At 56.4% G+C, this 14681-nt stretch overlaps 9 protein-coding genes across 9 annotated transcripts; 6 read left to right on the forward strand and 3 right to left on the reverse strand.

Annotated features, from left to right (window-relative positions):
* Positions 1-1030: 1030 nt before the first annotated feature.
* On the forward strand, positions 1031-2748 carry HMPREF1541_02267 (uncharacterized protein; the record flags this gene model as incomplete). The annotated part of the gene is made up of 2 exons (XM_008716623.1): positions 1031-1126; positions 1177-2748. The coding sequence occupies 2 exons, from the start codon at positions 1031-1033 to the stop codon at positions 2746-2748; spliced, it is 1668 nt and encodes a 555-aa protein (XP_008714845.1).
* A 150-nt stretch (positions 2749-2898) lies between these two features.
* On the reverse strand, positions 2899-4311 carry HMPREF1541_02268 (glutamate-5-semialdehyde dehydrogenase; the record flags this gene model as incomplete). Its single annotated transcript, XM_008716624.1, has 1 exon — positions 2899-4311. The coding sequence occupies one exon, from the start codon at positions 4309-4311 to the stop codon at positions 2899-2901; it is 1413 nt and encodes a 470-aa protein (XP_008714846.1).
* Positions 4312-4937: 626 nt separating this feature from the next.
* HMPREF1541_02269 (uncharacterized protein) lies at positions 4938-5559 on the reverse strand (the record flags this gene model as incomplete). The annotated part of the gene is made up of 2 exons (XM_008716625.1): positions 4938-5398; positions 5451-5559. The coding sequence occupies 2 exons, from the start codon at positions 5557-5559 to the stop codon at positions 4938-4940; spliced, it is 570 nt and encodes a 189-aa protein (XP_008714847.1).
* Positions 5560-5959: 400 nt separating this feature from the next.
* On the forward strand, positions 5960-6994 carry HMPREF1541_02270 (uncharacterized protein; the record flags this gene model as incomplete). Its single annotated transcript, XM_008716626.1, has 1 exon — positions 5960-6994. The coding sequence occupies one exon, from the start codon at positions 5960-5962 to the stop codon at positions 6992-6994; it is 1035 nt and encodes a 344-aa protein (XP_008714848.1).
* Positions 6995-7505: 511 nt separating this feature from the next.
* HMPREF1541_02271 (uncharacterized protein) lies at positions 7506-7784 on the forward strand (the record flags this gene model as incomplete). Its single annotated transcript, XM_008716627.1, has 1 exon — positions 7506-7784. The coding sequence occupies one exon, from the start codon at positions 7506-7508 to the stop codon at positions 7782-7784; it is 279 nt and encodes a 92-aa protein (XP_008714849.1).
* Positions 7785-8162: 378 nt separating this feature from the next.
* Positions 8163-8672, reverse strand: HMPREF1541_02272 (uncharacterized protein; the record flags this gene model as incomplete). Its single annotated transcript, XM_008716628.1, has 1 exon — positions 8163-8672. One exon carries the CDS (start codon positions 8670-8672, stop codon positions 8163-8165), a length of 510 nt encoding a protein of 169 aa, XP_008714850.1.
* Positions 8673-9362: 690 nt separating this feature from the next.
* On the forward strand, positions 9363-10202 carry HMPREF1541_02273 (uncharacterized protein; the record flags this gene model as incomplete). The annotated part of the gene is made up of 1 exon (XM_008716629.1): positions 9363-10202. The coding sequence occupies one exon, from the start codon at positions 9363-9365 to the stop codon at positions 10200-10202; it is 840 nt and encodes a 279-aa protein (XP_008714851.1).
* Positions 10203-10510: 308 nt separating this feature from the next.
* Positions 10511-12361, forward strand: HMPREF1541_02274 (aspartyl/glutamyl-tRNA(Asn/Gln) amidotransferase, B subunit; the record flags this gene model as incomplete). Its single annotated transcript, XM_008716630.1, has 2 exons — positions 10511-10835; positions 10887-12361. The coding sequence occupies 2 exons, from the start codon at positions 10511-10513 to the stop codon at positions 12359-12361; spliced, it is 1800 nt and encodes a 599-aa protein (XP_008714852.1).
* A 714-nt stretch (positions 12362-13075) lies between these two features.
* HMPREF1541_02275 (uncharacterized protein) lies at positions 13076-14602 on the forward strand (the record flags this gene model as incomplete). Its single annotated transcript, XM_008716631.1, has 2 exons — positions 13076-13132; positions 13253-14602. 2 exons carry the CDS (start codon positions 13076-13078, stop codon positions 14600-14602), a joined length of 1407 nt encoding a protein of 468 aa, XP_008714853.1.
* Positions 14603-14681: the final 79 nt, after the last annotated feature.

Consider the following 14681-nt stretch of genomic DNA (forward strand, 5'->3'; position numbering starts at 1 on the left):
GCGATGTGACTTCTGTCTCGCCAGCAATGGTTGACACAAGCATACGGTATACCAATGTGGGTGACCTTCGCATTCCGTGTCTGTTCATTGCTGACATCTGGACACTAGGTTGCCCCTTAGCCGGAGCAACATCTTGACAGATGACACGCGTTGATGATTGTCAGCTTTGACGCAAACCGGAAGGTCGACCGACACTCCAAAGAGCGCTTCCTTGTCAATTCGCAGTGAACGGCCAACCAGGCATTATTGGTATTGACCGTCCGAGGATACTTTGGACACTGGCTTGCGACGTGCCGTAAGACGCGCAAAGGACCCAGCTTCAAGACTCCAGTGTGGGTACTCCATACGAGTTGCGGATCCGCCTGGTATCTATGCACAAAGGTCCGATTCAAGTCCACCGCCCAAACTACCCTTCCAAACATTCCCCCGGCTCTCCCCTGATGACTGATGTGCAACGACTTCAGGTCCCGCCGGGGCTATTTTACGATGGGCTCCGCGAAATATTTCCCCACGAATCAGAGCCTTGGCCCGAGCCTTCCACGCCTTGCATGATTGGCTCGCTCCTTCAATCAGGCCCTCCAGCAAAGCCGCGCTGCTATTCCGAACCACGACTCCCACGATCAATACCCTGCGATCCTGCCCAGGCGCTCACCCATAAGCTAAACCTTTTTGCTGATCGGTTTCCTGCAAGACCTCGGGGTTCAGGCAACGCCGCTCGGGTGGCCCGAGTTTCAGCTAGCCATAATGCGTTTATATCTGACTAGACTGTCGCTGTATATCGTCGTGCTTCTAAGGTCTACTTGACAGTAGAACCCACCCATCCCTGCCCAGCCACTCTGCTACTCAACCAGAACACCATCTTCCCCAGCTCAACGGACTGAGCTTGACTGGGAGGGGTACATCGTGTCTTTGGCGGAACAACGAGGGTGCAGGACCAAAAAGGATCTAAACAACCTAACCGTGGTTCAGCATTCTCCGAGATCCCACACATTAGCGCAAGCAACAGCTTCGGCCATTGTATTGTGAGATCATGGCGTTTCTCAAGGGGCCAGAAGTGCCTCCTCTACCCACTAAGGACATACTCAGCTGGATCTTCGACGAACCTACCTACGACGTCAATAAGCCAGTACGCCGTTTACAGAACTACTGATCTCTAGTAGACTAACATCGTCATAGGTCTTCATAGATGCAACCAACATAAAACGCTCCCTATCCCTCTCGCAAGCCCAGCATGTTGTTCGCCAACTCATTGCTGGCTTTCGTGCACAGGGTATCAAACCCGGCGATTGCGTGCTCATTCACGCCTTTAACGATGTTTACTACATGATGCTTGCCCTCGCTATCATTGGCACTGGCGCTGTCTTCGCTGGCTCGAACCCCGGATACACCCCCTTCGAACTGAGTCACCATATCAAGGCCACTTCGGCCAGCTGGCTGATCCTCGAAGCCGAAACCCTACCCACAGTGCTTTCTGTCACCAAGACCATATCTATTCCCAGTTCCCACCTCATCATTTTCCACCCGCTCGACACCCAGTCTTGCCCTTCAGGCTACACCTCCTGGCTCACCTTGCTACAGCACGGCACCGCAGATTGGGTGCGTTTCGACGACTACAACACCTGCAAGACCACTACTGCCGCGCGATTCACCTCCTCAGGGACCTCCGGCTTGCCAAAAGCAACGATAAACACGCATCTAAATATGATCGCCCAGCATGAATTCAACTACTCTCCTCTATTCTACAAGCGACCCTGGGAGACAGTAAACCTGTGGAGTCTACCAATGTTCCACGCCGCTGTCGCGCCCCGCGCCCTCACCTCAATTTGGAAGCTAGGAGAGAAAGCATATATCATGCGGCGCTTCGAAGTGGACGCGTTCGTGCGCAACATCGAGCGATTTGGCGTCACGGACCTTTTCGGCGTGCCACCCATGCTGGTCGCAATCATCATGCACATGCCCGTGCAGAAGGGCGAGGTCAGTCTGCGCTCCATCCGCTCTGGGGCGGTCGGCGCGGCGCCCCTCACGAAGGAAACGCAGGCACGTATCACCAGCTATCTGGCACCAGGCGCGACTTTCACGCAGGTGTGGGGCATGACCGAGTCAAACTGCATCGCCAGCCGCTTTCCGTGGGGCGAGGCCGACGAGACGGGAAGTGTGGGCTACCTCAGTCCCGGCATGGAGGGCAAGATCGTGGACGTGGAGACAGGCGAGGAGATCAGAGAGTACGGGCGCCGGGGCGAGGCCTGCGTCCGCGGCGAGAGCGTCATCCCCGGCTACTTCAACAACGCCGAGGCGACGCGCAAGAGCTGGGACCCCGACGGCTTCTACCACTCCGGCGACGTCATCTACGTCGACGAGAAGACCAAGAAGCTCTACATCGTCGACCGCGTCAAGGAGCTCATCAAGGTCCGCGCCTTCCAGGTTGCACCCCCTGAGGTCGAGGGCGTCTTGCTGGAGATGGAGGGTATCGTCGACGCGGCTGTCATTGGCGTCAAGGATGACAAAGATGGCGAGGGCGAGGCGTGTCGCGCGTACGTCGTGACGAGGCCAGGGTGGGAGGGGAAGCTGACGGAGCGGGACGTGTACGATTGGGTCAAGGAGCGGTTGGTCAAGTACAAGCATCTGGACGGCGGGGTCAAGTTCGTGCCGCAGATCCCCAAGACGCCCAGTGGGAAGATCCTCAAGCGTTTGTTGAGGGATGAGTTTGAGAAGGAGCAGCGGCTGGAGAAGGGGCGAGCGAAGCTGTGAGGAGTCTTCAACGAGGTACACTATAGAGAGAGAGAGAACACTGGCTCATTTTTGGCGTCATCTTTCGAGGCAGCGCATGATCTTCCGTTACGGCTTCAGCGAATTCGGTCAAAACGGTTAACTACCTGTGACCCAAACGCTTCTTCACAGCTACCTTTGCGGCAAAGGCAGCGCCTCATGCTTGTACCTCTTCTTCCCAGCCCCCTCACCATACTCGCCCGCCACCTGCCCACTGCCCCTGATCTTGTACTTGTAGATGGTCAACCCTTCCAGCCCGACCGGCCCCCGCGAGTGGATCTTGTTCGTGCTGATGCCCACCTCGGTGCCGAAGCCGTAGCGCATCCCGTCCGCGAACCGCGTGCTGGCGTTCCAGTACACGCCCGCCGCGTCGACGGCCGACATGAACTTCTCGGCTGCCTCCGAGGAGGACGTGACGATGCTGTCGGTGTGTTTGGACGAGTGTGAGTTGATGTGCGCGATGGCGAGGTCGAGGGCGATGTCGTCGGTGCTGCTACCGCTGCTGTTGCTGCTGGTGCTGCTTGAGACGTCGAGTTTCGGCACCGTCTTGACGGCGAGTGTGAAGTCGAGGAACTCGGTATTGTAGTCCTGCTCCGTGGCGTCCTGGACCGCGGCCGTGGCCCTGTCGAGCCCGGACAGCGCGGCCTTGGATCTCTCATCGCACTTGAGCGACACGCCTTTGTCGATCAGCGCGGCTGCCACGGCGGGGAAGACGGTCTGGAGCACATCCTCGTGCACGAGCAGCGTCTCGGCGGCGTTGCAGGCCGCGGGATAGTCGCATTTCGAGTCGACTACGACGCGCACGGCCGTGTCCTTGTCGGCGTCGGAGTGCAGGTAGACGCTGCAGAGGCCGTCCGCATGGCCGAGCACGGGGATCTTGGTGTGCTCCTTGACGTAGCGGACGAGGTCGTTGCCGCCGCGGGGGATCACGAGGTCGATGTATCTGTCCAGGCCGAGGAGCTGATCGATGACGTCTCTGGTCTTGACGAGCTGGATGGCGGCGTTCGGGACCTTGGTGGATTCCAGCGCTTTTGAGATGACGGCCGAAATGGTCTGGAAGGATTCGGTGGACTCTTTGCCACCTTTGAGAATGGCCGCATTGCCTGACTTGATGGCCAGGGCGGCAATGTTGGCAATGACCTCGGGGCGGGCTTCGAAGATGATGAGGAGAACGCCGATCGGGCATGACACGCGTGTCATTTCGAGACCGTCGTCGAGTTTGGTATGTAAGTCGATCTTGCCCACGGGATCGGGGAGTTTCCGCACGTCTAGGATTCCTTGTAGCATATCGTCGAACTTCCCTGGCCGCTGTAGGTCGAGCCGCTTGATCAGGCTTTGGCTCAGTTTGCCGTCTTGTGAGGCTTGCTTGGCCAATTCCATGTCCCGGCCATTGGCCTCGAGTATGGACTGCTTGTCGGTTTTGAGAGCATCATGAATGGCTGTGAGTGCATCATTGCGAGCATCCACTGACAGCACGGCCAGATTACGGGCGGAATATGCGGCTGCCTTGGCCGCAGCCTCAGGTGTGGACTCAGTCAAGGACATGGCGGGTGCAGAGGCTCGCGCGTATTGCAGAGGAGTGAGCACGGCACCTGTGAGGAACTTACAGCTGGCTTATATACATGAGGGAGCCTTCTGAATGCCAAACAGAGGTGGAGCGGTGTTGTGTCTCCGCTGCTTTACGCCTTTCGGTTCTGAAGAAGAATCTGAGTCAAGCCCCGTCTAGAAGTTCGGTACGCCAAGGCTTCACTCATGTTACACGGTGGATGTGGTTCACAGCGTTGTTCGTACTCTGGCAAAGTCGTACGCGATCGAGTGGCAATGAACTGCACTACACTTGTTGCAAGGTCTACCCCGCGAGGGATACTGTGTTGTAACCCAATTCATTCTCGAGCCATCAATTCGCTGATTACCAAAACCTCAACTACTACAATCAAGAGGAACAGATCGACATTGATTCAGAAGTAATTTTCATTGCTGGACGACGTGATTTCTTCGTCACGAATAACGCCATCTGCATGGTATCGTGCTTTGTGGCATCATTTTTGCACTCCGGTAGAGTGCACGGAATTGGCGTCCGTCCCCCACCCACTTGTCCGGGCGATGGTGACTTTCTCATCTGATCTTCGAACACTCGTGATCGTGAGCTTCCTAGCTCATCCTGACCTGCCTTACACCTTGAAACCCTTGGACCGTCTCCGACCTCTGGCCTTCTCGAACTTGCGACCCTTGCTCTCAATGTATGGCTTCTTGTGCTTGTGGGGACCCATGCCAAAGTGCTTGACGGCCTCACGGGCGTTCTTGGGGCCGCGGAGGAGAACGACGTTGCTGCCGGTGGGGGCCTTCATGGCGAGCTGATCGAAGGTGAGACACTCACCACCAGCGGCCTCGATGCGGGCACGGGCGGAGGAGGTGAAGCGCAGAGCAGCGACAGACATCTTGGGGACCTTGAGCATGCGGACATCGTCGGTGACGGTGCCAACAATTGCAACAGTCTGACCCTTGTAGGCCTTCTGCGCGGTCTCAGTGCCGGTCTTCGCAATGATTCTGGACAGGGAGACGGGAGGGCGGTTGATTCTGGACATGAAGAGGCGACGGAGAACGACTTTGTTGAAGTTGGCGTCGGTGCGGCCTGCCATTTGTTAGACACATCTTCGTGCTGCTTCTATCCATTTCCGACTTACGAGCCAGGAAGCGGTACAGCTTCACGAGAAGCTTGAGGTAGACATTGTCGCTCTTGGGGGCCTTGCGGTGGCCGTCCCGCACGTGGTGGCGGTCGAGATCGATACCCATTTTGACCTGTTGGACAAAGAGGGAGTTGTAGGGGAGGGTATCGGCGGGATGGGGGATGTCGAAGTACTTGCGCCAAAAGCGTGAGATGCAAAGAATTCCGTTCGTGTGCCAAGATTGCGAGCGTGCTAGGTTGTAATAGGACTAGTGCGAGTCGGCCCACCGAAACTCACGTGCGAGGCTGCCTCCTTCAACTTCAATTGCTTGGCTCCAGACCTTCTCGACACCATCGCCAAATCGTGGTATTACCTGACTCGAGTCGCTCTTTGAATCCGGAGAACGGTGCAACAGACCTCTGACGACTTGGACCGCAGGGATCTTACCTGGCGTAACCCCCGACGAGCACAATCGCCAGCCGCAAGTGTCCGCCTCCCAACTTACCACACCAGCAATCTAAATCGCCATGGGTCTGACTATCAACCTACCCTCTGACTCCGACGACGAGCTTCCTCCCTCCAAGCAGAGCTACAATGTTTCGATCGACCAAGATGAGTCTATGTCGTCCGGCGACGATGAGCCTTCCTCGGCCAAGCGTCGCCGCCTTAACTTCGCTATTCCGGGACAGACTGTCACGACCGACTCGCAATGGATGCGCGGTCACGGCACTTTCAACACGCCCGCATCCGTGGCCATCACCGCCACCCTCGCCGGCAACGTTGTTGTAACCAACAAGCTACTCTCGGTCTCGCCCATGCGAGCACGTTACACGCCGGAGATCGGCGATCTGGTGGTTGGCCGCATCGTGGAAGTAGGCAAATCTCAGTGGAGAGTTGATGTGTCGGCGCCGCTGCTGGCGAAATTGCCTCTCAGCAGCATCAATCTGCCCGGCGGGATTTTGCGGAGGAGGACCACGGCGGACGAGTTGCAGATGCGGCACTACTTTCAGGAAGGCGATCTGTTGGTGGCGGAGGTGCAGAGTGTTGGGGGTTCTGATGGCGTGGCAACGCTACATACGAGAAGTCTAAAGTATGGAAAGCTGCGCAACGGACTGTTCCTGGCGGTTCAAGGAACTGGAGGCGGGGGCGGAGTGGTGAGGAGTCGGAGGCAAGTATTTACGATCAGTGCCGGTGTTACGGGGTCGGACACTTCTCAAGTCGACGTCATCCTAGGTGTGAATGGGTATATATGGTTGAGCAAGCACGTGGAGCAGGACGAGAGCAAAGCTGGCGGCATTAGCATTTCGAACCTGGATGACGCTGTTGGCAAAGAGATCTACTCGAGCCAGAACGATGACATTACGGAGGATACCAGGAGAGAAATTGCATGGGTCGCGGAGTGCATCAGAGTAATGGCCCAGCATGGAACAAGAGTGGACGAAGATGCCGTTGTGAAGGCGTATGGAGTAGTGGTGGACTGGAACCAAGGCCGAATGGACGACGGGGACAACATTATGCCAGTGGAAGTGAGGAAGAGAATAGTGGATGCGGTCCTCCATTGAAAGTCCTCAGAACGTCCTCAGATCGTCATTGAAGTCATACCATGGTACCGCCTACCTTCGCTCTACGATCTTACGTCGATCACCACGAGCACACACTCAGGCTGACGCCGAGAGGACCTTCGATGCTCAGCAGTAAGACGTGGAGGTCAAGTGGATATTCGGCAAATGATTCGGACGTGTCTGGAAGACAAGGTGTGACAGATATGAGCGACACACAAAGCATCCTGAGCCACCGCACAGCTGACAAGATGTGCGCTTCGCATTCGGCAGTACGGCTTTGGCGCAACCTATGAGTCCAGCATGCAGCGATCGGGGACCCGTTGGACGCCTTTCTATAAGATCGGGCTTAGGTGATACAACGGGGGCACGCAAGACTAACCGTTTAGTCCATGCCCTTCTAACATTGCAACCGGGCCAATCAGGCGCGCGGCCCAAGGTCGACATATATAAGCTTGGATAGTGCCGCCCTCGGGCGTTGCTCACCTCTTGGTTGCGGCATCAAACAATCGATATGGCAGCAGGCGACACTCAGAACGACTTCGCACGGTCCATGGCCGAGAAGTTGAAGTACCTCAACCAGGAAATCATTGACAAGTACCCTCCTGACGAACCAGTCAGCATCATAAACTTGATTGTACCAAGTCCCGGCAAAGAGGCCGAGGCGCAGGCCGCGATGGCGGAATACTGTACGGCTGTTGTTGAGAAGAAAGCTGGCTGTATACAGTTCCAGCTGTCCAAGGCAGTTCGATTTCCCGACGGTGCTTTCCAGTTTGTCCACCATGAGAAGTAATGCACCCTGTTATGATGTCCTGTTGAAGAAACGGGCTAAACCGGTTGAGCAGGTGGGAGAATCCGGCAGCGCTCCAGGCACATGCCGAGAGTGAGGTTTTCAAAAATGCTCTGGCTGATATCACCCAGAGAGAGCTTGTGCAGGCGCCTGAGGCGTGGTTCATCACAGCGGTGACTAAAGAGACGTGACTGGAGTGGATAGAAGTGGACTCGGAAGAGTCGTGCTGGCATTGCCTCAAAGTCTTTCATGTGCTCAAACTGATCTGCCGTTGTCCTAATCCCAATTCACGTCCTAAACAACTCGTAGATCTTGACGCTCCCTGGTAATCCCGAAAGCTGCTTGTGGTGCAAATGTTGACCCCAAGATCCACTGTGAGACTCACTGGCCCCCCTGGGGCTCCTCTGCCCTCTGTAATGCTTTCTCGAGCCGATCAAGGCTTCTCTGCGACCAGAAACGCGCTCTATCGTAGAACTCCTCTGCCTGTGGTGTACTTTCGTCCAGAATCAACCATGGCTGCATGGTCGACGTATAGATGTGATGCTCGGGCGGGAACAGGTCAGGATTGTCGAAGGTACCTGCCCGGATGATCCGAACAGCCTTGCCCGCATGCAGGGCATACTGGCTCCAGATAGCGATCTTGCATCGAGGGCAGCGAGTAATCCACTGGATTTGGCCTGTGGCGGTGGGAACCTCGACAACTTCTGGCTTTGTTTCAGATGTCGTCTTGACATTGTCGGTCTCATACATGGAATTTATGGCGAAGGCAGACCCGGTTTCTCGCTGACACCAGCGGCAGTGGCAAGCATGTGTTCGGACTGGTCGGTCGATGACCTTGTAGCGAACGGCACCACAGGCGCAGCCGCCTTCGTATGTCGGTAGATCAGCCATATCTCCTTCCTCGGCCAGTCGCAGGTTCACATGAGGAGTTACCTAGCTAACATGTCGTCGTGTCTTTAAACGTAAGTGCGGGCTTGGATTACATAGCCTTCGCGCATATAGGCAAGGGTGGTGGGGCCCGTATACGCTCGGTTTGCTAGCACGTCACGTCCCGTTTAATGGGACCATCACTTGACTTACGCGTTGGGGCCGCCCAGGCAGGCATTGCTGACTCGCGAGAGTGAAGCCAGGGTACAGTCGTCTACGTCGAGCAGATGACGAGATTCAAGACATCGACGTGCAAGTAGCGACCCCCAAAAGGCAACGAGGCACCATGCCGGGCGGTACGGTGGCGAGGAAAAGCCATAGATGTTGAAGCTGCCAGTTGCCGATGCCAAAGGAAGTGTCGTCTGACCCTAGGTTTCCGCTCTCCCATATGCTGTACGACTGATACACGATGTGTGTTGACTCGTGGCTACAGAGCTAGGTATGTTTGTGAAGAAGCAGGCCTTAACAGGAGCCTGCGGCAGCTTCCAATGCTGCTTCGGCTCCGCATACGCCACAAGTACATCCCCCGCAGTGCTTCCTATCCCTCGAGCCAGACCTGTCGAAGCCCGGAGCAAGAAACGAAAGACCATAGGTATACAGCGCCGGGGCTATGCAATTTTTAGCGATCCCAAGTCATACGACTTCCGGGACAATATGAATTGGCCTTGCTGTCATACGTCAAAGCCGTCAGCGCAGCCTACACCATACGACATCTTCGATCTGGAAAAAGGAGCTACATATTCGAAACATAAGTTCTACGAGCTGGTCAAGATCTACCACCCGGACCGCCATGGTGCTGCTGCGCCGGGCGAGCCAATACACGCCCTCACACCACTTGAGCGAATCGAACGATATCGGCTGGTTGTTCTTGCTCATGAGATACTCTCCGATCCCGCCAAAAGACGGGCTTACGATGTCACTGGTGCTGGATGGGGTGTGAAGTCTTCTGCGGCGCCTGGATACTCTCGCACATACCATGCTGACACCCCAGAGTCACCATATGGCAATGCAACGTGGGAAGACTGGGAGCGGTGGTATGCCAGGACATCGCATCCCAATAGTGGTGGTCCGCAGTCCTACGCCGGGACTTATTTCAACCACAATGCTTTCGCTTCCTTTGTCATTCTCGTCGCCATCTTATCGGGTGTATTTCAGGCGACACGGGCAGGAACCTCTGCGGCCGGCGTCGAAGAGCGAGCGAAGGCCTTTACTGCCCAGACGCATCAATTCATGAACGATCGCAAGGCCGAGAACGCTCAGTATCTGACCAACGAGGGTAGCCATGGGTTGAGACCAGAGCCGGTAGTACCTGTCCTCGGCCCTGCTGCCGATGACCGAGTGCGACACTTTTTGGAGAGAAGAGACCCGAACCGATATGGGCTCAAAGAGGAAGAAGAGGGCCATTACCGGCAGCACTTTGCGGGCAAGAATTTCTCACCACCGCCCAAAAATACGAAGAGTGGTCGGAGGGCGAAGTCGGACGAAGATACCTGAGTACTCGGTCATAGCGACGTGCGTCTGATTGAGAATACGAACAAGAGGTAGTACGGGCTATCTGGCCCCGTGTATACCGGTACTGGATTCATAAATATTCTCCCACAAGATGGCAGCTCAGGCTGTCCAAATCGCTCTTTTGCTCACTACTAGCATTTACTGCCTGAGAAATTGATGAGACTCCGAGGATTAACCGACGCGTTCCAACCCATGGTCGTCCTGAATCTCATTCCTGCATCTAGTGATAGTCTGCGTATACAACTTTCCATCATTCCGCATCCAGCAGCTTCAAGAGCGCGTGAGAGCCTATGCTGCCGCGATGGAGACTCATAGCCTGTCGCCGAGCAGCTTCGCCTCGTACCACATCGATTAGTCGCTTTTCACCATGCGCGAAGCCGCCCCAAAGTCCTGCGCTTGCCGGCCCGCGCCATCTTCATACCACGAAATGTCTTGCACAGGAGGTTGCTCCTCTCAGGAAAGAGCTCAAAGAGACGATCAAGGCCGCCCGGTCAGCGAAGCGAGGGTCCGGGGACGGCGCAAGCCACGGCGATATAGACCACGTTGAAGGGTGGGAGTTGACTGTGGGCATTGAAATACATGCTCAGCTCAACACGGCTCGAAAGCTCTTCTCAGGTATGTCAGGTCCTGCCACCAGCACTTCGGCCGCACTCTGACCAGGTTCAGATGCCTTTACAGATCCTACGCTCGAGCCAAACTCCCGGGTCGCCCAGTTCGACCTGGCATTACCTGGGAGTCAACCCGTCTTCCAGTATGCTACCCTCATCCCAGCTATTCGTGGAGCTGTTGTGCTCGGCTGCGAAATCCAATCCGAAAGCCGCTTCGACCGAAAGCATTACTTCTATCACGATCAGCCCTCCGGCTATCAGATTACTCAATATTACCAACCACTTGCGAAGGACGGCTATGTGATTATCAATGATGCCAATGACGAACTTGAGAACGGACAAGAGCTAGTTGTCGGCATCAAGCAAGTTCAGCTCGAGCAAGACACAGCGCGTACACACGATCAGGATGCTCAAACGAGCCTTGTCGACTTCAATCGGGCTGGTCACCCACTGATCGAGATCATCTCTCTTCCACAGATCCATTCACCGCGTGTTGCTGCAGCATACGTAAAGAAAGTTCAGGCGCTTCTTTTCTCCGTTGATGCTGTGACAACGGGTATGGAGCTGGGTGGCCTTCGCGCTGATGTCAATGTGTCAGTTCGTCGTACAGACCGTCCCTTGGAAGGTGGTCTCTCGTACGGCGGAGTGTCTGGACTCGGCCAGCGGGCTGAGATCAAGAATTTAAGCTCATTCAAGGGTGTTGAGGACGCCATCCGAGCAGAGAGAGATCGCCAAATCGCTGTCTTAGAATCCGGCGGCGTGGTGGAAGGCGAAACCCGTGGCTGGTCAGTCAGCAGGCCCGGAGTCACCAGACGACTACGAGGGAAGGAGGGCGAGATTGACTACCGCTATATGCCGGATCCAGATATCCCGCCGCTCTATATTGCGCCAGACTTGGTGCAACATCTCACATCAACACTACCACCAATACCGGAAGAACTTGCACTGATGCTGCAAAACGACTACGGTTTGTCGGTAGTAGATAGCTGGGCACTGCTGACACTGGATGATGGCAGACGGCTCATCTATTTCCAGGAAGTTGTCGACGAGCTCGTAGGTCAGCTTGGTACATCGGCTAAGCTCAGACAGCGCGCGCTCGGCAGAGCTGCATCGAACTGGGTTTTGCATGAGCTGGGCGCTATGCTTACCCAACACGAACGAACTTGGACTGAAGACATTGTGCCTGCCCGACAACTTGGACGAATTCTATACCATTTGGAGCGACAACAGATCACCACCCCCTCGGCAAAGCTGGTATTGAAGCTCGTCTTCGAAGGAGACCGACGTCCGGTTGATGAGATCATCAAGGGCGAGGGGCTACTATACGTTGCAATGTCAGACGAGGAATACAAGTCTCTGGCGGATCAAATCATTGCCGACTTTCCCGGCCATGTCAAGGACATTCAAGAGAAGGGCAAGCACGGCAAGATCAAGTTCTTGCTGGGCCAGATGATGCGCCGAGGCGAGAAGGGCCGGGTGCAAGCCACGACTGCAGAAGAACACCTCAAACGGCAGCTATCTGGCGTGGAATAGACATCCTTTCTGCAGCAGAACCAGAGAGGTGTTCACATCCTCGCCAAATCCGGTGCGTCCACCAGTACGTCCACCCAATAGCTCTCCTCGCTGTCGAATCCACTGCATGCTCTGCATTGTCCCAGTGTGATCTGTCCACCGTGCCGCGATTGTAACACGCTTCCGCCCCGAGTCAGTTGCGCCGTATTCAGTAGTCTACGTGGTCCAGCCCGAGGTTACACTCGTCAGGCTTAGCAGCAATAACCTAGGCTGTGAGACGTACCGCTCAACCCCGCCTTTCGAGGTCAAGCTAAACGGACCAACCCAATGTAAGGCGAAATTGTGATTGGTCACTTGTCGATTTTACTGCCTGGTTCAACAGTTCCAGCCAAACGACGACTACTCTGTTCAGAGCTCCCACCACCTAGCGCTCCCACATTCAATCCCCTTGAATTCGCGATCACGCCAAGGAGAAGCACACAATCTATCCTGCGGCATCTCGGGGACGTGAACATGATTCACCGATTCAAGTGCCCTGAGTCGCGCAAACTCGGTGCCCGCCCCTGTGCTCCCTGTGGAGCTATATTTGTGCTACGTTGTCTGCTCGTGGTTAGAGTTGGCAATATGCAAACACCAGCTCTTCCTTCGGTAGGGACGGTGGCCCTTGGATCTTCTGCTTAATCCCTTCGACAGTCTGAGATATTGCTGGACAGCCGTTTGCGCACACAACCAGTCATGGATGCTATCATGGACTCGCCATACTTGGGTCCAGGCGCCGCTGTGTTCCTGGGCGTCCTCGCATACCTGCTTTACGCAAGTCTCCCTATAACACCATGAGAACCACGACAGCTACATCACAAATTCTCTCCCTTTTCAGCTCGGGGCCCTCCACTAATCAGCTGCCCATAACAGTTCCAGCATGGCGAGAAGCACCTACAAGTCTTCCTCATCCTGCAGGCCCACGCCCTCCTGCTGCTCGTCCTCGTCATTGCCCGCATGCAATACCTCTCTGAGCCGCTCGCGCACGCTCTTCCCACCTCTCTGCGCCTCGGCGGCCTCTACCTCCTCGGCCTGTACACCTCCCTCCTCACTTACCGCACGTTCTTCAACCCGCTCAACGTGTTCCCGGGCCCCTTCAGCGCGCGCCTGAGCAAGTTCAGCCACGTGATCCAAAACAGCAGATTGATGGGCCACAAGGAGCTCTTGGAGAAGCACCGGCGGCTCGGCCAATTCGTGCGCCTGGGTCCCAATGAAATCAGCGTCACAGACCCCAACGCCGTGGCCGTCATCAGCCGCGCCGACAGCAAGTGTAGCAAGGCGCCCTGGTATGCCAACGACACGCCCCTCATCAGCATGCACACCACGCGCGACCGCCAGCAGCACGACCGCCGCCGCAAGGTATGGAGTCCAGCATTCTCGCCCTCGGCGCTGCGCGGCTACGAAACCCGCGTACAGAAGTACAACGACCAGCTGATCGACGGCCTGGCGGAAGGGAAGTTCGGGAAGGAGGTCAACGTGAGCGAGGTCTTCAACTGGTACTCGTTTGACGCCATGGGCGACCTGGCCTTCGGGCGCAGCTTCGACTGCCTGACCAGCGCCGAGACGCACTGGGCCATCAAGCTGCTGAACGAAGGCATGAAGCCCGCCGGCCTCGGCATGCCGACGTGGTTCTTCCAGTTCATCATCTCCATTCCCGGCGCCGCGACCGACTACTGGCGCTTCATCAACTTCTGCTCCGACCAGCTGGCCAAGCGCATGGGCGAGCAAGCCACACGCAACCAGAAACTGGCCGACACGGGCAAGGCAGACCAAGGCAGCGTCAGCACCGACCGCGACATCACCTACACGCTCATCGAGCACTACCAGAAGATGAGCCCCGCCGACCAGCGCAAGGCCCTGCCGATGCTGCAGGGCGACAGCCGCCTCATCATCGTCGCCGGCAGCGACACCACCGCCGCCACCCTGGTCTACATGTTCTACTGGCTGGCGCAGGACCCCAAGCTCGTGGCCTCGCTGCGCGACGAAGCCGAGCAATGTCGCGGCGACGACGGAAAATTCAGCCACCAGAAGCTCATCGACGCCGAGCTGCTCAACGGCGTCATCTACGAGAGCCTGCGCCTCAATCCACCCGTGCCCAGCGGCGTCTTCCGCCAGACGCCCAAGGAAGGCGTGCACGTAGGCGACGTCTTCGTGCCCGGCGGCACCACCATCCAGATGCCATGGTATGTCATGGCGAGAGGTGAGTTGAGTTCCTTCTTTTGAGAATCCCCCTCTCGCTCTCCTCTCCTTGTTTTTGTCGCCTCCTTGCCCCTTTACCCCCTCCACAAGCTTCCCCCCCCCC

The sequence above is a fragment of the Cyphellophora europaea genome (genome assembly GCF_000365145.1).
Source record: "Cyphellophora europaea CBS 101466 unplaced genomic scaffold supercont1.2, whole genome shotgun sequence".
Classification (NCBI taxonomy): domain Eukaryota; kingdom Fungi; phylum Ascomycota; class Eurotiomycetes; order Chaetothyriales; family Cyphellophoraceae; genus Cyphellophora; species Cyphellophora europaea.